This window comes from Atta colombica, unplaced genomic scaffold (genome assembly GCF_001594045.1).
Source record: "Atta colombica isolate Treedump-2 unplaced genomic scaffold, Acol1.0 scaffold88, whole genome shotgun sequence".
Classification (NCBI taxonomy): domain Eukaryota; kingdom Metazoa; phylum Arthropoda; class Insecta; order Hymenoptera; family Formicidae; genus Atta; species Atta colombica.
The window spans coordinates 2,382,707-2,408,067 of NW_017259581.1; the positions used below are offsets into that span (position 1 = coordinate 2,382,707).

Here is a 25,361-nt window from a genome sequence, read left to right on the forward strand (position 1 = left end):
TTCACGAAAGGCACAGATCGACAGGAGCGGAAAATGGATCGAGCGCGGGGAAAAATGATCGGACGATCAATGTAGTTAATTTAAAAAGACTGGTCTTTTAATTGAAGAAGACTGGCAATGAGGAGAATTAAATTTGCGTCAATCGATGTGATGAATCATCTCGATCAAATGTATTTGAAAAATTCTGCTCGTGGCTTGCTAATATTATTGATTTGTTTGTACCATTTAATTATTTATCTGATCAATTTTGATCTTATTTGTTTTTATATAATTTTTTTAATTCTTAGAAAAAAATATCAAATTAAAGAGTTGACATTACTGTGTGATAATGTTTATTAATGTCAATGTATAATTATAACAATTAGTTTACTCTTTTACTTTCGTTTGTGCTACATTCGCGAACAAAGTTCGAGTCGGGACGACAATTTATCCCGGGCCTTCCCACACCCGACAATAATCGTTAGTGAAAATATTCGAACCAGTTAACGAAGTGACCATTCATCTCCTCGTAATCGCGTCGCATGGATTCTGATTGATACAAAGGAGACTGAACGAGTGCTCTTCAACAAATCGGCCGATCGTTCGCCGAAAGTTCGCGTGTCGACAGAGCAGCGCGCTATAAACTGTTTCGAGGACGAGGTCAGCTCGCGAATTCGAAAGGACGAACTGCGAGTACGATTTAAGGATGATTCCCTTCCCCCTCCCCCCCCCGTTGTTTCTCATCTATTTATCCATCTCAATGAACAGCCGACGATCCGGTATTGCTCATGCAATCGCATATCGAGAGTGCACTTATGAGCAGAAGTGCGCGGAATTGTGAGAAACTTGTTGCGAAAATTTGCCTCTGGACGCTTCAAAAGTTCTTCTAACTGACATTTTTATTCCTAAAGTGCAAAAATAGAAAAAAGCACCAATATCTTGATTAGTACTACAATTTACATATTTTTTCAATATTGCTATTATTTATTTAATATTGTCTTATTATGATATTAATATTAATTGTATACTATTTCACATTTTCCTATATTTTTCTTTGTTACTATATGTGACTCATTTTCTTTACTTTTTTCTCTTTTAATTCATAATATAAGATATAATAACAAAAAAATTAAAATGACAACACAATCGACGTAATGTGCAAAAAATTAAAGAAATCGAGAAAAACAACTCTCGAATGATGATTTCGCAATTTCTTAGTAAGCCATTTCAGATCGCTACAGATAAGAATTAATCATTTGCAAGGATTGTACGCGATACCATGTAACACACGAGAATAGAATCCTTCATAATATCCGATCAAAACGTGATTAAAGATTATCTCATTTTATCAGTTTACCTATGTTATCTTTGTTATTCTGTACATTTTTTACAGAACAATGATTTTGATTGAAACGCCATACTTTTGTGTATCTTATGCTTTACATAAGCAGATTATCGCAAAAATACTCTGTCGATGTTTTTTTATAAAGGAAATTTGCAAGCGAACGTCAATCTAATTTTTATCTACCTTTTTTCCCAATATTTTAGTTTATTATTTAATACTAAGCTCGCTAATGGTGTCAAATTAATTATTTCTTTGTTTTTGGTGAAAAGTTATTTTGGTATTATTTATGTGTTATAGAATTTATATTTTGTATTCACATATTCTCAATATTCTATATTGAATATCTAATACAAAAAAATTGAAACTTTCAGAGTCAAAATTACATCATATAAAATGCTGCGTGTTGAATCTCTTAATCTATAAAAGTCGATTCATGAAAGGAGAGTAAGAGTGATTATCGAATCGCGAAATGCGAAGTGAATGGAAATCCCTGTTTTAAAATACGGTCAAAATACAATGTGTTAAAAAGCACATATATGTGCATGAATGTATATTTTAAAAATATATATTATATTGAGATAAGAAAAAATTAAAATAAATATGAAGTCTGTAGAAAAAGAATTAACAATTATTGTTTGTTATCAATAATTGATTTTGCATGAATTTTATTATACATATAACATTAAAGGTATAAGTCACCTTAATCATTTATCTAAAATATAAAAAGTATTAATAATTAATCATTCTTTCAGAATTTATACATCTTTATAAACATAAGCTCTCTCTCTCTCTCTCTCTCTCTCTCTCTTTCTGTAACATACACAATTCTTTACAAGAAGCGCGTATCTCTGATTCATTCAGCGAATATTTGAAACGTAATCATGATCGACATAGCTCGTTTGGCGGCGCAAAAATCAGATTTGTACGAGAAATGCTTCGCAGAAAAAGAAAAGGTTAAAACAGTCATTAATTAATTCCTATCGTGACGTACAACGATGTGACAATATACGCTTATTTCTTATATATTTGTCTCTGTTAAATATACCAAACGTCGATTAAAAGGTTGTGAAGAATAATTCTTTTTTCAATATTTTTAAAATTTCACTGTATGTAGAATCCTTCAGTCTATCAACTATTTTTTTTTATAAAATTGCATTGCTTTATGTGATTTTAATACTTTCCAAATAGAAATATTTTTTTCGAAAATTATGTTTTTGCAGATTAAGTAAAATGTCTAGATAATTAATAGAAAGATGTTTTGCTTTGTGTATTATTGCTTAAGACAACAACTATTAATCAATAATTTTTTTTTTAATTATAATGCTATTTAAAGTAAGTTTTTTACATTATAAATTTTTTATATTATGTTGACTGTAGTGCATTAATTTTTAAAATGTCATGAATAATTGAAATTCATCATTTAGCTGTTAAACATATCACAACTTGGTATTGCAAAACATTTATATACTTGCACATTTTATATATATTTGCACATTTATATATACTTCGTGCATGTAAAATATTGTAAATAAATCAATTACTAAACGACAAAAATTAATTTTCAAATTGTGTATATTTTTTTGTACAAAAGACAATTTTTTCAAGAAATGCATTTTTCTCAGATTTGGAAAAAGTAAAAAATATTCAAGGAAGCAAAACTGAGTGCTCGCGTACTTACATACGAACACACTTTTACGAGCAAAAAAGATAAGAATTCGCGGAGCGAATAATAAAATATGCTGAATAAATAAATCTCAGTCAACGTACGTCCTTATATATTCTTGTCACAATTGTCTTCTATGTATGAATTATTTGTTTCAATAACAGGAGTGCACACACACACACACGCACGCGCGCGCGCGCACACACACACACACACACACAGAAAATAAAATACCCGCGATAAAATGAAACAAACATATCGTTTTTATTAATTTTAACAAGACTTTGGTTCTATTTTTCAATGCGCGAAAATTTGCCTCTTTGGCAAATCTGTCTTATTCAAGTTTTTATCTGTTTTTATTGCAAGATATTCACAACACTATCTATTACAAATAATTGTTACGGTTGTGTTACCTATTACATTACTATTAGAATTAGAAAATAAATTAGAAAACTAAAATCTGATTTTATTTCTTGAGTTTTTTATATCAAATATATTATTAAATTATAGCTAATGAGATACAGTTTAAATACAAATATAAAAATTATTAAATCTGTAATATTTCCCGATTTAAAAATTTTAAATGGAATTATTAAAATTAGAATTTAGGAATTAAATTTTAGAATTTTTCTTGTTATATATACTTTTAACTTTTGCATTAGTTTCATTACAATATTAATTTTTTTTTTTAAGTAAAGAATTGCAGAATTATTTTTTATGGCAACAAGAATAGTGACTCACCTGTACTAAACTTGTCACCGCCAAACCGAAGGTGAATGCGATGTGCAAAACAGTCGGCGGCGACGTGCTTATCCATGAAATGCAAGAAGCGCAACCTAGAAGGACCAGCAGAAACGTGCCCAGGATCTCGGCGAACAGCATCACGAGGAAATCGAGTTTGGTGACCTCCTCCAGGCCAACGAACTCCTTCATGCCTGCAAAAAAAAAATCGGAGAATCCAGCTGCGATTCAATTCATTTCCCGAAGAACTTGATGAAATTAATCTGCGTCTAACTTTCGTAACTTCAATTTTCGTAACGGCGGTATAATCTACTTATTTAAGAAAATTAACTTTCGTCCAATTTCACAACGAGTGCTTCTTGCGCTTTCTGCACATTTATGGCGAGTGAAGAGAAGAGACGAAATTAAGAGGCGTAATTAAAATAAGCAAATTCATCTAAATTACAATTATCTAAAAAAGTTTGTAAATTCTTAATTTATAAATCGTAATTTGATTGTCTCTATTCCATTAAATTGTACTTTATTTACAGTTCGTTAATTTATGATTTTGTTAATCACGATACGCGTTTACATTATAGTTCTTCACATTATTAAATTAATTATTACGTTTTCTATAAATTTAGATTCATTTATAATTTGTTTATTAATCTGCAACTTAGTTTATTAATCGTAGTTTTTGTAGATATAATTTCATAATTTATTTATTGATTTAGTTTGATTTTCGTGGATTAAATTAGCTTGAATAAAAAGGGGTTGAAATATGATAAGCAAATAAGAGAGAGAAACTAATAAATTTTTATCACACCCTTGTCAAGATATCAAGAAACATATGTTCAATCTCCTATTGAAGAGCAGTAAAGTGGATATTATAGTTGTGATTAAAAAGTATGATTACTTAAAAGGCGCCGCGATAACATCCGAAATAATATGTTTGATATTAATTACAGATGAAAGTTAAGACATGTTCGATGTATTATCGTGAAAAATTTCTCGAAATATCTATGAATGTCGAACTACTTTTAAGTAGGGCGACCATTGCGAAATAATATTTGTCCGTAAGTCATAATATTTCTAAATGTTGATCATTAAACGTTAATTTACTTTTAAATATTCATTGATTTATAGAATATTTTATTTTAAATCTTAATTTTATACACAATTTTCGCGTTTTAAAATTTATTGTATATTTAATAATTCATGTAAATTTTTCTACTACCTGATTTTATTATTTTGTCTGATTAATAATTACAATATATATCTCATCTCTTTAGAATATAAATAATTTATAGCTCTAATTTATAAATTTTTGTAATAATACTTCTTTCCTTTTTTTTCAAATTATTTTTCATTTGAAATCATTTCATTGAAATTTATCATTTCAAATGTTTAAAATGTTTAGCGCAGAAAACTTTAAAATTACGAATGGAAACGATTAAAAAAAAAAAATTAAAAGAAAAATCACAAATGATAAAAATGGTGATTCTTACGTAGTGCCTTCTACATTGTTTATATTTTGGATCGCAATGTAGGATCGTGCATGTTGTTTGCCTATATAATTTACTATCTAGTCAACAAACGACGTATACCTTGGTATACATTTATGCATTATCATGACAAGCGTTACCTTGAATCTCAGTCTTGTACAATATACGTAACATTAATCGGCTACTTCCTCTTTTTTATACGGCGTGATCGAAATAAAAATTCAACCGTAAAGATCATAAAAAAAGTTTCCTAATGTGAACTTTTCTGCATCCTCTTAAAACACACTTAAGAAACTTCGACACTCTATTCTCAAACTTATCGTTAATATATTCTATTTTCAAACTTATCGTTAATAGACTTTTGAGAGAAACGCGAATATCTATAATTAATTAGCACTCCTTTTTTGTTCATATGTCTTTAAGTACAATAATTTATAAATCTATAGAAAATGTTTACTACTTTTCGTGACAATAAAAAATCGCAGCACAATTTTTAATAGAGGAATTCAATGGAAAGTAATTTCAAATGCCAAATTAGAAAATTTTTACAAAAATCTGAAGTAATTTTAAAAAATTATAAAAGAAAAAATCATCGCATAGTAATTCCTCTATTAAAAATTGTGCTGCGATTTTCGATTTTCGATTATCTGACTACACTTATTGTTAATAGTCCCATTTCTCCCTGATTAATGATCTAATCACATATGCCCTTAGGAATAAAACGCATACGATAAATCTCGTAAAATCAGATTATACATTGTTATAAAATTAAATATTTAAATTTATTCACGATATGACAAGTATAATTAATCAAGTCTATCTAGCACATTCTCGTTTTTTCATCCTCGATATGATACCTTCAATGTAAAGAATTCTTTTGATATAAAAAATATTTAACATTTAATCATTAACATGTCACATTCACGCCCTGATGAAATAAACTGCAATGTTCATCAAACGTTGACATTTAACGATGTATCAAGACACAGAGATAACCCGCAAACCGCATAATTTCTTTAAAGAAAATACTCGTAGAAGCCTCAAAAGTATTATGTCAACACATCCTGAAGCTCTCTTTAATCTTTTCCTCAATAGCTCCTATATCACGTACCTTTCCACGATTTGCTCATGATTACTCCGATAAGAATCTTCAAAACCACTCCCGATTCACCACTTTCAATTCCTCTCAATCTCCCCGGGAAAATTGATCCTCCACGGCAAAAATGAGTCGATTCCTTTCAATGAAGTCCCCCAAACCTCCTCGGCGACTTCCTCTTTGTGCGTACCTTTTCACCGACCCTCGACGATGGCAGGGTGTTCGAATCGCACGACGTGGAAAGGGAAATTCAGAAAACACCCCGGGATTGTCGAAGAATACGAAGAGCGGTGGACCGCACTTCCTACGCTACCCACGAGTGGTACACACCACGTGAGAGTTTCTGGACGACGTACGCGAGTTTCGCCTTCATATATCGCATTCGCCAACCGGCAGCACGAGGTCCTCCCTCTCCCCGAGCGGTATTCGCGCGCGCGCGCGCGCTCCTCTTGTCACCTTTTCTTTTGAGGCCCCCAGCCGAGCGTGCAGTCGATCTGTGTTCGAAAACTTATCGAGGAAGGAAAGGAAGAAGAGAAGCACATTTGCACAGGGATACAATCATGTCGATTCTGTCACTCTCGATCCGGACGCGCGGTGTCCAGTCGCATAATCGCGATGCGTGCCCTTGACGTGCAGCTGAGACTATTAAGTCCCTAAGAACGACAGGTCATGATAACGTCAAACGACATTAAAATGAATCACTGATTGAAAAATGACTTTTAATAATCATTTTGGAGTCATTTCAATATCATCATGACTTTTTGTTTTGTCAAAAAGTCATAATGAAAAGTCAAATTGTTTGAGTCAAAATGTTAAAGAAGTTTTTTATGAAGTCAATATAGCTCTCTATATGAGCAGACAGAAGTAATTAAGATATAACTAATTAATATAGAAATATAAATAATAAAACATAACTAATTAAAATTAATAATATTAAATATAGGTCAAAATAATATTTATATAATTTTATAACATAAAATTTAGATAATTTAGATAATAATTTGACGTGTTTCATGAAATTAAAAAAATTTGTTTAACAAATTATAATCGGCGATTAAATATATAAAAACGAGATTTAATTATAATATAATTTTGGAACTTCTTCCCCCTTAAACAAAATTTAAAATCTCTCATTTCAAATATCTATTGAGTTGTCCGGAAAGTTCGTGCCGATTTTGAAGAAAAATTGAAACGCAGAAGATTTAAATTTTTAATTTCATTTATTAAATTTAAATCTTTTGCGGCACGAATTTTCCGGACAACCCAATTAGATATTCAGAAATCTTTTTAATTATATATTTTAATTGCATGACGTCTAGTAAATAAGTTTTTACGTTGTCTTTTTAACATAGCATTATTTCAATTGAGTCATGATTGTTTACAATTAGAATAAATTTTTAGGGGGACATTCTTATTTTAAATGCAAATTATTTGCGTATCTCTTCCAATTAATCATCATAATAGGAAAGTCATACTTTCAGATGATAGCTCAAGACGTACGATGTCCACTAACAAATAGCACGCATAAACATTCGCGTGACACACGTGCGCGATGAGGCAACGAAGCATCGCTATACATGTATACACGCATGTATACAGTACCATTCATGAGTTCGCAAACTTGATTTAGCGGATAGGTGACTTTTAACGAGCAACACACGCACGCCAATTTATAATTTATATTCTAATATAATTCGCCAAAATTAAGGCTATAAAACACATTCGACAGCATTCCAGTTCGCTCCTATTTTAATGTCGACTTTTTCGCGTCTTCTATTCATAGTTATTTAGGAAACTCTTGTTTACCTACTAAAATCACTTTAACGCATATATATGCAAAACAGACATCAGTCGATAATTTGGAAAAGCTAGATGTCAAGAATGAAAAAGTAAAGCAAAGAAAATAAAAAGTAAGTATCAAATAATGTATGTAGATACCATTAGCCTTTCAGTGCCATTCTCAAATCTCATGGCAGATTTGAGATTCTTTTTACTTAATATGCTACAATTTTTTTTTATTAATACAGATATATGATAAAAATATTTTTATTGCTCGTTATTTTTTAATATCTGGTTTCAAATGAAAAAAAAAATTGTTATAATATATTTATTTTTATGTGGTATTTTTATACAATATTCATACGATAATTACGTGGCAAAACAGTATAAAGTAACATTGAGGATTGATAAAAATAGCACATCTCAAACAGAATAACAAGTCATTATGATATCAAAATAATGTCAAAATGACTTCAAAATGATTATAAAAAAACGTTTTTCAATCCGATTCATTTTAATGTCATTTTAACGTTATCGTAATTGGTTGTTTTGTTTGGGATTAGCACACGTTTAAATGCATTAAAAGATGCTAAATAAAGCCAAATAGCGGAAACCGGAGACTTTTTAACAAACCAGTTTAATATATGTGCGTTTTAAATCGATGTAATATAAATTAACGAGTCGATTTGTGTGCGTATTGTATTTTAAAGTGGATTCTCGTCCGTGTTCGCAAATTTATGGATGGTACTGTGTGTCAGTGAACTGTCCAAGTTAGTTTCGGGATCCCGCTCTCTTTCCTCGCTTTCGTTTTCGCTGCCGGATAAAGAGGCGCGCTTTTACGAACCACATTTTAACGCCCGCGTTGAAAAATCGCTCTTGCGTGGGCGTGACGAGAGCGATCTCCTTTGTTACAAAAATTCAATTCAACGTGACGTGCATTAAGTCAATAAGTCGCACCGTAACACGGAGAACAGTGTGGAAACACCTGCGAAACTGTTGGAGACCTCGACGCGCGAATTCAAATCAAAGAAAAAATATTTATTTAATTTAATTTATTGTGTGTATTCAAAGAATTACATTTGAGGTATGCGGGAATAAATAAGTACACAAATGGTGAAGGCAACATTGCTGTCTACCAGGACGGTTCAAATTGTAGGTTTAAGAAAAGAACAATTTTGCTGAAGTATCTAAAAATTTAGCTACAGATCTGAAAATAATTTTGCTAGATCATCAAAATAATTACAAAATAATTAGAAATTTCATGATGCGCAATGCTGTAAGAAGTCTTGACATTCTAGCAATCAGTTTAAGCGTCCTGTACAATTATTTTGATGATCTAGCAAAATTATTTTCAGATCTGTAGCTAAATTTTTAATCCAAAATTATTTTTTAGATATGTATCTTGCTAAATTTTTAGATATTTATGGTAAAACCATTCATATATTGCTTAATAAATATTATATTAATTGACAAATACTTCCATTTTTATTCTCAAATTAATTCAACCGACAAAATAAAATTTCCTTTCTCTTAATCTTTACAATCCTGCTAAAAATAAACATTATACGCACATTTTTATCACGACGTTATCGATGTTTATCAACGCTATTATACTTGCGAAGCAGATAAACATTGTGCCGCCAAGAAGGTCTCTTGGTCTCCTTGTCATAATGCAACAATAACAGACAATAATTAAACAGCATTAATTGGATCGTTACGCGGTGACAAAGCGACTCCATAGTAAATAGCTTCCGCAATTAACGCCGTGCACTCGTCGTCGCGCACTCACGTCGCATTCTCGCGCGCCACTCGCATAAGAATAATTATGTCTGTGCAACTTTTATACGTAACCGCGATGAATTTACCACGTTCGCATATTACACGGCATGTCGCGATGTGTTACATCTTGCTCCTCAGTATGTTGATTGTGATGGCGCTTGATGAGAATAGTTGTGTACATCGAAAGGACCGAGTATATTGCTACAGTAAATGAGTTTTATTTTATACTTCAATTTATAATTTGAGTTCTAGTATCTAATGTAACAAGATATGTAAAAATTTCCGTTCAATTACTTCTGAAATTTTTTTGATCCAATTGTAAATACAGTATACTTTATTGCGTACAATGTTTTGTGACAGCATATTTCAATACGATAACTGGGAATAAGAATCATGATAGTTATCATAGTAATACTAAAGTGACAATAAAATTTAATGAAACATTGTGTCACATTTCATCAATCTAAAGATTGATCGAAGATATAATATAGTCTTAATGTCTTTTAAAAGCTCGCCGAAATTACTGTAAGAGTCTATGAGGTGTGATTCAAATTTCGAAGAACATTAAAGTCAGTTATCAACTTTATTGCTATTATTACGTGATTATATCATTGCGTTAATTGTAGAAAAATTTATCATTTAAGTGAATTGTTTGACGTAAAGTAATTACTGTAATCAAAGGCATATTCACATATTGTTCAATTTCAAAAAATTTTATTTCCTTCTTTTTGTTTCCTAATTTAATGCTAATCCAATTTTATTTTATCAAAATTGCAATTTAAATTTTAGTTTTAATGTTTTTTAAATTTAAATGTAAGTTCCGCTGCATACATTGCTTACAAAAAAACTACAATACAAAACTAAAATCATATTTAATAAAAATTAAATATATGTATTAAAAATTTTATAGAAATATTTGAATATAAAAAATATAAAATTAAAAAATTTGAAAACATTAATTGAGAACCAGGAATTATAAATTTAAATAATCGAAAGATGTGCTATTGTGTCAATTTAATAAAAATTGTTTGGTTATGTTTCATTCTTAATAGATACCTTTCTAAAATTATGATCCATGATAAGAATAATCATTCTAATTAAATTTATCACATTATAATCTAATATAATAAGAGAAACGCTATTCAAATAGGCAGGCAATAATGTAGAAAATAGAAATATTACGTTTATATTGGATATGTTTCTTTAGAGAATGGAAAATTTTTTTATCTTGTTAACGAGCTTTTTCGGAAAATAATTGAGCAGTAATCTATATTGTACATACAGATAATCATGCGAAATTAGGCAAACAATTAGATAGATTCGTCGTGATAGCGTGAATAAAGAACAATTACGCGCTCTTCTAAGAAATGGAAAAAACGCGTAGAGTTATGCAATCACGTTCGGAAATTCGCAAAATCGAGGAAAACTACGCCGCTTCGATACAAGGCACCTCGTAACGCTTTAATGACATTGGCGGGCCATGCATCGTGAAGAATCACTACAATAGTCATCATAGCATTAATCACTGATTGCTCTCCGTTTAATTCTTTCATCTTTCGCAACGACTTAACAACAAAAAACTAATAAATCACGAGCTCATTATTGTACTCGTGCAATAAAAAGAGATGCATCTCTCGAATTAAAAATTCTGAAGTATCCTTTCGAATGCCTTGTATATAAAACGATTCATTTAACTTTAATGTCTCTCTTTCGTCATATTTTTAAGAATATATTTATAGTTTTAAAAAAGTGTATTCTTTTTTAATTAAAATGAAAGAAGTTAAGAAAGCTAAGAAATCAAGAAATGAAGCTAAACGAAAAGTGTAATCTAAATTCATAATGAATAGATATAATGATGTTACATGACAAGTAGGAGTAGAAATTATTTCTTTCACTTAAATTATAAAGTTTCGATTGATGGAAAATCTCCCGTGGAAATATTATTATTGTATCTACACGTGTATAGAAAAATTGAATTTAATCGACTTACTGTAAATTATATACATGCACATGCCGCTTATAAATTATATCTTGCATGATCATCTTTCTAACCGATCTGATTAATCGCTCTTGCGATTTGCTAGCATTGCGAAAGTGTGTCGATCTAGAAGAATATCATTCCTTTGATCGTATCATTTTGTTTAAATAGATTTTATTTATATGTTTATGATTTTATTTAATGTGTGTGATAAAAATCCTGTTTCAGTAATTACTCCTAATTTTTCTTATTTCCTGTGCAATTTTTATGTAACATTTCTTATTATAGTCAATTTAAACAGCTCTTAGAATAATATATATAAATAAATAAAGGAGAGCCAAATAAATTGAAGTTGAATTTTGGTACTTCTACCGTATTTGATGCTCCTTTATTTATTTATGTTATTCAGCAATCTAGTTTAACTTATTATTCTGAATAATATAAAGAAAAGTCACCCAACAATATCGTCATACTATTTTGTTTTTGGATAGAATATTTTATAAACATAAACTAAAAATAAAATTTTAAAAACATAAATACAAACTAGAACGTGTCTTCTATCAGATGATATATTGTAGTAATATTTATAAGACTGTTTTCAATTTTATAATAATTAACTTTTTTGTAAAACAAGCAAAATGAACGTCTGACAAAATGGGCTCCAAAATTGATACAGAGATCAGTTATGCATATATCTTCTTTTTTTCTTCTTTCATCCGAATAAAATACAAGTGAGTGTATATGAGAATTTCTAGAATTTGTTCACTTCGATATAAAATATTTTTTGTTTATTTATATACATACTTTATGCTGCTCTACAAGAACGCGACAATTTTTTTGGAAGATTTTCCTGTAAATACAAGATAGCATTCGGATAGGATTATTTAACATTAATATTTATTATTAATTTTTTATTATTAATATTTATATTAATGATTTAATATTATCAATAAAATATATTATTTAAACTGTGCAATTTACAAAGAAAGTCATAAGAATTTTTATTTTTGCATTTGTAGAGAATTCGTTCTTAGCTAATTTTATATAAAAACGAGTTTGTACACAAATCTACAATATAAATTATAAGTTCTTATTTTCTTAATTATATAAACGATCATATTTTTTATCAGTATTAATAAAGTAAATACGTTTAATTATTAAAAAAATAAGAAGGTTTTTTTGCAGAAGATATGTCAGTATCGACGACTTTCCTCTAATAAAATCAGAAAATAATAAGTAATAATATATTCCAGAGGATGATAATCGTCAATATTAAAAATTTATGTTAAATTCTAAATATTAAAAAACATCAGATTTTACAAATTACCGAACAAAGTATATGTGTAATTAAAATAAATTTCCATATAATGATTTTGTAAATTGACATAAATTCAAATTACGAGAATAATGTTTATATTTTAATATCCGGACTACATTTGACATTAATATTCGAAGAAACAAAAAAAAATACAATTTAAATAAGTCTTTGTTAAAAAAAAAAAAATTGATTTCACACTTATTCAAGGAATTTATCGAAATAAATCCCGTATGATACGTGTATAACAACATGACGCGTAGTAAAGAATAATTAAATGCTAGCATAGCGGAAATTGTGGAATCTCGACAAACGATCGTTTGTGATGCGAAACAAAAAGTACCATGAGAAATCTCATATCTGCCGGCACTAGCGTTGCTATAATTTTTTTACAATCGCTTGTGCATCGGCAAAATCCTTTAAAAATTTGTCACTTTAATTATCATAATTCTGAAAAGTATGTTGTAAAATTCACATTTAGTTTTAATTTATTTAATTTAAATTAAGTCCGACGCATTTTACAAGCCAGGCGAATTTTTCGCACTTTAAGACAGCAGTTAAATAATAAAAGTTGGTTTTTTATGCGCAAATACGCAAAAGGTTTCACGAGAATTTTACATTTTGCGACCGGGAATGGTCACCAGATTCCTCGTTTATTCGTCTTACTATAAAACTTGATTGCATCACGTTTCCAGAAGACTCATAAAGTAAATTTTGCGTGATAAAATTGTTCGCATCTATTTAAACTGAAAAAAATTTATCAACATAAACTCCTTTTTTATGTGGAAAATTTTTAGTCTTGAAAGAAAAATAGTCCATCAATATGTCTAAAAATAAGAATATTCTTGATAAAATAATTAGTATAGCATCTCTTGATGAAAAATAATGATGGAAAATAATGAGGAATTGAAGTAATACACGATTAAGAAGCACCTTCCTCTTGCACGAAACAATGAATCGACAGCACGTAAACATACATCGTCGGATTATCGCGGTGATTATCGAGATCGTTAGGGTGCAATTTCTCGAACGCATAACATTAACAGCTGATGCTAATCACATGTACAGAAGCCGCCGCCGCAAGCTAGTCGTGAACACTATAATTGTCGACGCATAGAAAATGAGACACGCCAACGACGTGGTGGAATGCAAAATTATCCGTTTCGCACGACTCACCGTTTCCGGCTAAACACGTCCGAGATTAAGTCGCTTTGTTAAGTAAAATTAATTTTCCTATTCCGGAAACTTCGAGAACAACGAAGACGAAAATTAAAAAAACAAAAATTTTCTGAAATTTTAGAAATTCAATAATTTTACATAGTTAGAAGTATTAATAAATATTTTAGAAGTTTTAATCGATACTCGTGTAAAATGCAACATAAAATTCTTTATTAAATTAATTCTTGAATTCGTTTTTTAATTAAAATTCGAGAAAAACAGAATAAAGAACTGCAAAATATGCGAGTTCAGAAAAACAAACATCGCGATAATTATTGATAATTTGACGATTATCGATAATTAGAGTGCAGCAAAATGGAATGTAAAGGTTTCATAATACGCTAGTATTATTATTTTGCTTGAGGTCTTATCATTGATAGTAACTTCACGGAAAAGAATTTAAAAGTATAAACAAAATAAAAACAAAATAAAATTTTCAATTTTGCAATAATAGATGAGGTTTTGCAATAATAGATGAGGTGCAATAATAGATTAATATTTAGGATTTATTTTTATCGATTAATGCGCGCTTTTATTTTGTGTAAAATTCTATTGTATTTAATTATATTAAATTTATAGTTTAAAAATTAAAAAAATTATATAAAATTATAGAATGATTTTTGGATCGCGTTTTTTTTTCGTGAATTGCACATAAGTCGCGATCTGTCGAGAACGATTTAAAGCGTTGCAGAATTAAACTTTTGTAGCACTGATATAGCCCATGCCTGCCTGTCGATAAAATAGGAATTTATTATCATCCATGTGATTTACTAAATAGTCAAAATTATTGTAATAAGAATATTAAAAAATTTATTTACAATAATATTTTATTATTGATTTAGAATACTCAATAAGATATACTTAATTATAATGCTTTTAAAAATTTGAAATACATTATGGGTGTATAAAATTACAATTTCTTTTCGCAATTTCGAACGAGCAAGAATATAACAATAAAAAGATTTATTATTACAAATAAATATATATTAAAATAAAATACTTGGATATTATGTTTCGTACAATAAATACAACAATTGTAAAGATTTCGTTGTAAAAGTCATTTAAAAATTTACATGATATTGCAATTTGATACACAATTTCAAAATGAAAGGATTAAGAATTAAGATCGTAACAAAATGTATTACACTGTTTTTATATGTTTAACCCTGGATTTTCCTGAGAGATGAAGAATTTAATTAAACGGAAAATCGCCTCGTAATCTCTTTCTCAAGCTATGACACGCCATTTAATTACATATAATTGCATAACAATCTGCAGCGATGCGTTCATGCGGATACATCGCCAGCGAACGTTGTGTTGCCGGAAACACATTCCTTTGTATTTTCATATATTTATGCAAGTAAATGATTCAAAGAACTTCCGCGGGATTGATAAATGATATGATTTCCTGCAGAAAAACCGCATGAAGCGTATCAAGCGTGTCGAAGTTTAGCTATTAAGTCGTTAACTCAACCGAATATATTTAAAAACATAGAGTGATATATGTAAGCGTATTTAATGCAAAATGTAACAAGATAGCGCATTTTTTAAGATTAAAAATAGTAAAAACTAAAATAAAAAATTAAATATGAATCTCTTTGGAGAAATGTAGGAATATCTTTTTTTATGCGCGTTAAAATATAGATTTCTTTAAAATCAAAAGAAGTAAAACAGGTAACTGAGAGTCAAGCGCAGTAATTAAAGCGCACATTATTTATTCTTCTCTTATATTCTCTTTAATAACATATAATAGTATTTCAAATTGTATAGATTTCATTCTTTGTGTAAAATTAAATATAATATTGTGATAGACTCACGTCGATGTCGTTCCTGAACGGATCTGTCCTCATCCTCTTTGGGCATCGATGATGTATGCCGCTGCACTCGGTCATTTTCCACGTATCCTTCAGGAAACACCGTGGAAACATTCATCCCGGGTTTCTGGAATTGCAGGATTTAATTACGATCAGTGAGTCCTTGATTCTTGAATTGACAGTTCTCGAGCGTTCCTCTCACTATTCATGTTTCTTCGAATATTAAAGTGTTATTCATTTTCGAGGATATATATTTTCTGATATTATAATAAAATATAAAACATAAACTTTTCTACATCGCTCAAAGAAATAAATATTACACGCTTTAACATTATTATACGTCATTACCATTGTTTCGTGAATCGTGAATTTCAGATTGCCTTTTCTCATCTCGCGATACAAAATGTTATACCAACGTGAATGATACGTTAATAGAAATAGACGTAAATAGAAACGGGAAATTAATATAAATTAATGATACACTATAATTTATTGCGTCTATCTGGAGTTCGAACAAGAAGCTATATAACGAGTGTCTCGACTATTTCACGGATGTCTCGCCACGTAACTATTCTTTAACTCTTTATTGAGGTTCTGATCGTATTAGAATGGTTGCTAATTTGTCCTCTAAATCCGACTTCATTAGCGATTCTTTGTCAACTTATCATTGATCACGCATACAAGATTAACGGAGAAGATTGAAGAATCTTTTACAATAAAATAAAAAATAATAAATTATAATAAAAAAAAAATTTTTTTTTATTTTCTATTAATTTTAATATTGACGTATATTTTGTTATTTAATTTTAAAGAAAAGTTTAATTAAATATTACATTAAATATTACAAATTAAATATTACATTCACGTTTATTCACTTTTTTTCATCACAGTTAATAAATTAACATAATTATTATTACGCTAATTATTAAAATTATTAAAATCAAATTTGCAAAAATAATAATAAAATGGCTTCTAGTTCGAGAATGTCGAAAAGAAATAGGAAACTAAAAATTTGCAATATATAAATTTGGAAATTACACGAAATGCATTGAAGATTTGCATAAGTGACAACTTTCTCTCTCTCTCTCTCTCTCTCTCTTTCCTTTTTATTTTATTATATTTAGCTGCAGACCTAAATCAAATAATATATATCGCAAAACACAAATTCTGACTCAGACTTCTGGTATAACGATAAGATACTTCATATTGTTTGTATTATTGTATCATAGTTATCTCCATCTTTATTACCTATAAAAGTAGGTATTTAAACAAAAGAGTATAACTTATCTTTCGTTTGCGAAAGTCACGAAAATCGAATATACATAACAAAACTGATAATAGCAATAATCCATTTTAAAGGTGTGTCCAGACTATCGAACCAAAACTCGAGCCAAATCTTTGAACCGCGAGTATTTCGATAAACATTTGTTATGCCGCTCAGCAAAAAACAATAAATTTTAATCGAAATGCTTATGACTCGAAATTCGACTCGAGTTTCGGCTCAATAATCTGAACGTATCTTAAGATATCATTACCTGTACTTAGAATACATATATTTAAATATTAATTTTTGATTTTAAATCAAAATCATAATCGATATAAATTGAGATTAATAAAAATATTAAATCTAGTGTATTCATACATGTACCTGGGAAAAAATGTTTCATATATAATTATATAAAATTATATAAAAAATTGACATATTTTGTATACAATTATATATAATTATTTATAAATGTCCATATATAATTTTTTTCTCGGATACAATATATACAATATAATTAAACGATATTTTATTTAGATGAATTATTGAATCGTCTAAATTTTTTTTAATTTTATAAAAGATTATTTATAAAGCTATAAAATTATTTATAAAATATTATAGAATAAAGTGTAGAATTAAACTAAAAAAAATTCAAATTAGATGTTTAAATATTAATAAACTAAAAAAAATTCAAATTAGATGTTTAAATATTAAATAAATATTAAATTCAAATAAATTGTGGTCTCATTTATGAATTCCGACATACGCTTTTCGATATTGATATTGCATTTAGTTAAAAATTGATAAAAATGGTACACTTACTCTCAGACGTCGATTTAAACCAAATCTCTTGGCGGTCGAATTGTAGGCCAGGAATTCATGCCACAAGCTCAGATAAGTCTTACCACCAGGACGCGACATCCCCTAGGCTCTGCTTTCAGGAACCACCTGCCGCCTCCACCAGCCATCTACCCCACGAAACCAGCTAACCGGATTGTCCTCGTTTAGGACAATTAGAGCTAGAATTAACCTCGTAAAGGTGGTGACCAGCGAACGACCACTGAAAGAATCCGCTGTGATCTTCGACCACCCTGAACTCGTCGATCCAACGTAACATTCAAGTGGCGAGGGTGGTGGTGATAATAGTTAGTACACGTGACGACCTTGACAGCGACCTCACCAAGTTGCGTGACGTTGTGATCGTTCTGCTCGCAATGTTCCGGTCACATCTGCTTGCATCGACCTCGATACTATTACTATTGTCCCAACAAATCGCTAATGAAATCGCAAGAATTGCTTTAAATTTTCAAAATAAAAGAATATATCGTACCGCTCAATTAAGGATGATTTTTTGATATTTCTAATATCAGCAGCACGTTATAATTTTATAAACGAAATTGCTTCAAATAAAAATTGTATAAATAATTATATATTATATAATTTCTCCTCTCTTTTTCTTTTTTTGTTGTTAAATAATTTGTATTTTCTTCTCTCTCTCTCTCTCTCTCTCTCTCTCTCTTCCTCTCCGCTATTCTTTTTTATCTTTCTATTTTCTTTTAACTTTTTTTTAAAATTAAATTCTGTATCTTTTTGTTTTTCTTCTTCCTGTTTTTCTCTTCTTTTTTGTTTTCATTAGATATCACAGACTTGCAATTAACTTGCGCTATTTAGTTGTTTACTTTTTTCTATAATTGCTTAAATATTTACAATTGATATTATATTATTGTTAACTCTTCGGTATACATAATTATCAAAATATGCAATGACAGCTTCTCACAAAGTAAGAGCAATAAAGACAGAACTAATCAGCGTCACAAAAAAGAGTCAACGAGAATCTTTGAGATTTTCTAAAGGATTTCGATACATTTGAGTATTAACTTAATGTATTTTTTTAAAGATGGGACTAATAAAATCTCATAGGCTTTATTCTCGAAAAATATCGCACATGAAAATACTGAAGAAATCTATAATATATAATATATGTAACTATACATACATGGAGAAAAATGATCTGCTTGGATTAAATAGTTTTCTAGTGAAAAATGGACGAATCAGAATTTTCTGGTTAAATCTACTAAAATTCTAGTTGAGATAATTAGAATAAGAATTCTAATAGATTTTACCAGAAATATTGTATCAACCAGAATTCCGATTAGCTCAACTAGAATTCTAATAAATTTAATCAGAAGATTTTGATTCGTCTATTTTCAATTAGAAAATTATTTCAATGTATTTTAATTGTATGATATTTTTCAAGAATAAGACTTCAAGTGAGATATATATTTTGGCACGCCTAAACATTTCTCTTCTATCGTATGACTTTTGGCCTTTCACACAAAGGTGTATAAACAGTAAGTACTGCATCAAGGCCACAGATAAGATTCCGTTAGTAATGGCAGCGATCTCCGACCACGAACTTCCGGTCATCGCCTGCAATGGCCAATTACTCTCGCAGTTTATTTAGATTACGGCTATGATATCATTCGCAGTTGAGTCGAGATTTTTACTTAATCTTCACAATGTTAATAACACATCCAAGCAGTTTCATTTTTTTCCGAATAAAGTTAGAAATTGTTTCAATTTTTCATTAATTGATCGAACTCCTTTAAATTGAATCAATTTAATTTAACTTCATACGCATAACATATAACCATTCTTCTTCAAAGCTATTGTATTCTAATCGTTAAAATTAATAATTAATTAGTTAAAATAATAATTAATTAACAAATTAATTTTCGATGTTGCAAAATGCCTTTGTAAAAAATCTTAACTGTATCATTTTCAAAATTTGCGATTAAGATCAGACGAAAGATTTGAGTTATTAAAATTGATATCAAGTCTCTCAATTCCTTTGCAATTTTTCCTGGTGTTCTATTTCGTAGCTGTTGACTGGCATTATGGCAATATGGTGAGTTCGCGTGCAGATAAAATCGCGACAATTAGCATACGTGAGGTCAACCGATGGGCGCGATGAACATGGAATACGTCATACCTGCAGTTTCTTGCACCCGTAACGATTGGTTTGCGACGCGCCACAAGAAAACTCGCGGAAGTCACATAATTATACGCCAATCTGTGAAAAACGCCATGTTTTGTCTCTATCACAAAAAAATTTTTAATCATTCGCCTAAAGAGATATTTACGTCGAACCATAACATCGCCTTTTCAGTAGACATAAAGAGTCCATATCTATATCTTCAAACGTTATGACGAAGTACAAATTCATTTGAGAGGCAAATATTTCTTTGTCGCTCTAATTGGCGTGCAAATTTATTTCTGGATATTTACGATTTCATGTTGCAGCAATCTAGATAGAATAATGCAAGTCGATCTTTCAATCTCATGCACGCCTAGTTTCTTTGAAATAAAACGAAGATTGACACGTGTTCGGATGCCTGGTTTCCTTCAAGCTGTCTCCTTAAAATCCAACATAAAACAGTGCCTGGCGAAACTGTTTTGGATCATATAAACTTGCATCTGTTACCTGAATCCATTTGAATCAGAAATTACACCGCAATTTAATGAAATCGTAGAATTTATAATATAAATTAAGAAGTAGATATAAAACGGGGAAATATGAAAAATTAAGCGAATTAAATAAAATAACAGTAATAACTATTAAATAAAAACTATAAGACAAGAATATAGAAAATATATGATAAATGTATGTAAAAAATTCAATGACTAATGTTACAAATATTCTTTATCGTGAAACTCTTTATGGACAAGTAAATGCGATGACATCCAGATCTCGATTCATATGCAAGGAAATATCGATCGTGATCTTATTGCGATCAAGGCAACTTTTTCGAGTTAATATGCAATTTGTTCGCCATTTTGATTCAAAACGCGATACAATCAAACTTATGCATTTGTATTTGTATTCATAAGTTACATATAATAATATATGTACGTTATCCGATTTTAATTCAAAATAGTCATTTTAATTTCAATATTTGATGATTCATCTAATGACTTTAAATTGAATCTAGAGTGCTGCGACAAAGTCGGATAGAGAATGAAAAAAAGAATTTTGTCCACGTGCGAGGTTCATTGATGATAAGTTTATTGATATAAAAACGATCGGCAATCAAGAGTAATAATCTACCCACATGTTTTAGCTACGATTTTAAACGCCACTATCCCAAGTAATAATTAAGGTGACGTCAAAAATGACGTCTTAATGATGTCAATAAAATGTTTTTAAAACGTCACCTTGCAGGTTCGAACTCTACATTTAATTTTTTTAATATTATATTATAATATGTCATATTAATATCTAATTTTTAAATTATTGATCTGATTTAAATGAATTTTAATACATATTTATGATAATATAATATATTGATTAATGATTTACTTAATTTTAATATTATTGATATTAAATTAAATTGATTCTCTTTCATTACTTTTTATAACATTACAAACATATATACTTTATATATATTTGTTATAAAACAGAATTAAAATACAACTCGTTTTTAAATTTGTTAGAATACAAAACGTTGACACATGTCTCACACACATTTCTTAAACTTCAACTAAGAATGTGTGTGAGACATGTTGGAAGGACAAAACGATGAGGTAGTAGACGGTTAACAGCGTACAACTGTCACGTGAAAAAAAAGCGGTAATGACTCGACGATGACGATGACGATCTTGTCGTACCGCTTCGCGGAATGTATGTATTCGAGAAACATAAGATGATTCATCTGCTTTTGGTCGAACAAATCAGAATCGTGTCTGGTGTTACCGAATTCGCATTATTATTTTATCTATTCAACTCTATATTTCAAATATATCATTTACAACAAATCTGTTATTTAAGCAATTGATTCGCAGCAAATAGATATTATTTCATGGAATTAATTATTAAATTTACCTCCTTAAACTTTATTATTTTATCAACAAATTTATTCTATCTCTGTTGACTAATTCTTCTCTTATTATCTTGATATTTCTCTTTTGTAATTACTTTTTGAATACTTTTAATTACTTTATAGATACTTTTTATTATCCCTAACATAAAAGTTCTCGAGTTTCTCTTAGTTTTCTCCCCTGTCAGTCTCGCTTGCCACAGTGTTATAATAAATATGCACATTTGCAGGTGAGCTGCATAAACCTTGATTCAGCGCCCAGATGACAACATGGCCAAGAACTCAGCTGCAGCAATGACAACAAATTCTAACAATACGACTCTCTTACGCGACATATGCGCCATCATGTTTGCATTATGCAGCCCCAAGCACGCTGCCATTCCATGTTACATAATTGTGCTCTCTCTCTCTCTCTCTCTCTCTCTCTCTCTCTCTCTCTCTCTCTCTCTCTCTCTGCAACATGGTGTAATTATAGTTCCGCGCTTTAAACGAAATAATACGAAGCTTGCAGGAACGCTTTGTTCGGAACCGACGTTATTTAATTCCTCCAATGGTTAATTAGCTTATTCATGGTAATTTTGCGTCTCACTAGAATATCATGGCTAGAAACAATGGCGGATAAAATACAGCGTGTTAATTCCGCATCATTGTCGCGGTTACAATCATCGTGCGAACGGATGCAGACAGAATCTTTTGATATGTTTACAAATTACACATACATTTAATTTTTATTATTCACAACTGCATTTGAAAAGTGTTCAAAACAAAATTACAGTCAATTTTGTAAAAAATTTTTCAGATATTAAGTGAGCATCATGAATTTTATATCTATCAGCTATTCAAACTTGCGCGAACGCGATCATCAATGAATATACATAAAGGATAATTGTGTGCGAGATGAATCGCGTTTCGGATTACACAAATCAATCAAGAGAATGGCATACTTAACATTTTCTTGCGTCGCACGACATTTATCATCGCCCCCGCGTTTTCTGAATGCCATCAATTATACATCAATTGTCTTAATGGTACTTGACTTACTCGCACAATTAGTTTAATAAGACAAAAGAAGAATACTGCGCAAAATGATATTAATATTTTATAAATATTGACAATATTTCATGTAAGAAATTTTTATATTTGAAATTTATTTTTCTTATTCTGGAAAATAATGTAATTTTGAAATAAAAATATTATAAAGCATTTTTCTTCAATTCTTTGATATTTTTATTAAAAATTACATTAGTTTTCTAATTTAATCATAATTTAATCACCTTCTTCTAATTATCTACTTTTTTCTTCATTACTTTTACAAATAAATTTAGCAATTAAAAAATATTAGTCCCAAAAATATAATATAAAAAAAAAGATAAATGGAAAATTAACAAAAAGAAATTAAATCATAGAATTTAATCGTAGCCTACAATGAACTCATCATCTTCAGAGTAGTCGTCGCGCTTAGGTGATCCCCCCTTCGTTATGCATCGCGTGCATCGCAAGGAAGTACCGTTGAAACCGTACTTTCCTTTTCCTACCGGGAAAACACCATTTCCGATTACACGTCTCAGGAAAGGTATAATCGAAAGAATGCTAAAGGCAAAAAGGCTATTTGTTATCACAAAAACTGTGCCGTGCGTCCCCTTCGTTCCGCATCTCCGCTGAAAATCATTTAGAATGTCTGAACATTTACATTTATGTATTTTGATTTATGTTTAATGATTGATTAATACAAAAATATCAGTTACATTAAAATATTGTACGGTACTTTGTATTTTTTATCGGATCAGATTTTTAAATATTTCAGGCGATGTAATCATTTTAAAACGAGTTTCGCTCCTTTCTTTTCTAACTTCCCAAATCGATCGTATTTCACAGTAGACAATAAAAAAGATTGTGACACGAAGGCTAAGAGGTGAATCGGAAACAAGCCTAAATAAAAAACAAGCTGTTTTGTATTACGTAGTTTCTCCAGAAAAAGAAATCGAGTAATTTTACATTTCAAAAAGTACAAATGTATTCCAGATTAAAATATACTTCTCACAACAGATAAATATTTAAATAAAATTTTCTTGAAATTTAAAAAGATCGTTATTTAGGATTTGATATTTATTTAATTATTTTCTAAAACTGAAGTTTCCATTCATAATCTTATCAACGTTACAAACATAATATTTTCGTAGATAATAATTTTATCGATGTCATTGTTTACTGCGAAAGATAAATAAATTTTATTTTTTAAATAATTACAGAAATAATTTTTACATTTATATGAATCATTCTTTTAAATATATTACTAACTTTTTGTTTATTCAAAATTAATTTTATTTAAATAGAATTTAAAGTTTTCTGTCAGAAACTTTTTAAATTCTTAAAATCCAGGTTTTTCGTGAATATCTTGCTTAAATTATTCTTCAAAAGAATTTAAAAGAATTTTTTATTTTATACGAAATTTATCTTGAAGCTCAGATTGACTGTAATTTTATCGGCAGTATAAGTCCAATTTTCCGGAAGTATAAGTCCTCGCGCAATTAACCTTTATTTATCAAAACGAGTATGTACATACACATTTTACGCATGGACTCGTTGTTTGTGTTCATGCACTCGCCACTTTTAACCGTGATATCCCTACTACTTTACTGTTCGCCTGCCGGTAGAGTTACTAGTACGGATATCTATCTACGTGAGGCCCGATCGGTCCGAGAGCCCAGCTTGCGACAGTTGTCGCTCGGTCGCTCTCAAGGAGTCATCTCGGTTTTGTTGGTTCCTAAAGGATTTTTTTTTAATAAAAGAGAATAAAATTCTTTTAAATAAAACAATTTTCGGAGGCATCTCAAAGGACTCGAAAAAATTATCAAATAATATTTTACTCACTTCCAAGTACTTGTCAAAAGTCTCTTAGAAAGCTGTCAACAAGACTAGAGAGAATTTATTAATCAATTGCACGTGTTAATTCCAGATTTCGAGGTGAGTGAATGTTTATTCATCATTTTTAACTTTATTTATTATTTATTTTTTATTATATATTTATA

At 29.6% G+C, this 25,361-nt stretch overlaps 2 protein-coding genes across 5 annotated transcripts in view; one reads left to right on the plus strand and one right to left on the minus strand.

The window, feature by feature from the left end:
• The window catches only part of LOC108693070 (aquaporin AQPAn.G), a 33,085-nt gene extending 14,326 nt beyond the window's left edge, over positions 1–18,759 (minus strand). The window contains exons 1-3 of one of the 2 annotated variants that reach the window (XM_018201744.1): positions 18,278–18,759; positions 16,195–16,318; positions 3,729–3,922 (exon numbers count right to left, since the gene is read on the minus strand). In XM_018201744.1, coding sequence (XP_018057233.1) covers positions 3,729–3,922; positions 16,195–16,318; positions 18,278–18,376 — 417 coding nt within the window. In that variant the 5' untranslated portion in view covers positions 18,377–18,759. Of the gene's footprint in view, positions 1–3,728; positions 3,923–6,323; positions 6,648–16,194; positions 16,319–18,277 lie in introns of those variants that run through there. The other variant, XM_018201743.1, reaches the window with a different exon arrangement.
• A 6,299-nt stretch (positions 18,760–25,058) lies between these two features.
• Positions 25,059–25,361, plus strand: part of LOC108693165 (aquaporin AQPAn.G-like) — an 8,107-nt gene continuing 7,804 nt past the window's right edge. For all 3 annotated transcript variants that reach the window (XM_018201950.1, XM_018201951.1, XM_018201949.1), the window contains exon 1: positions 25,059–25,296. The gene's annotated coding sequence lies outside the window, so the exon portion shown is untranslated. The remainder of the gene's footprint in view (positions 25,297–25,361) is intronic.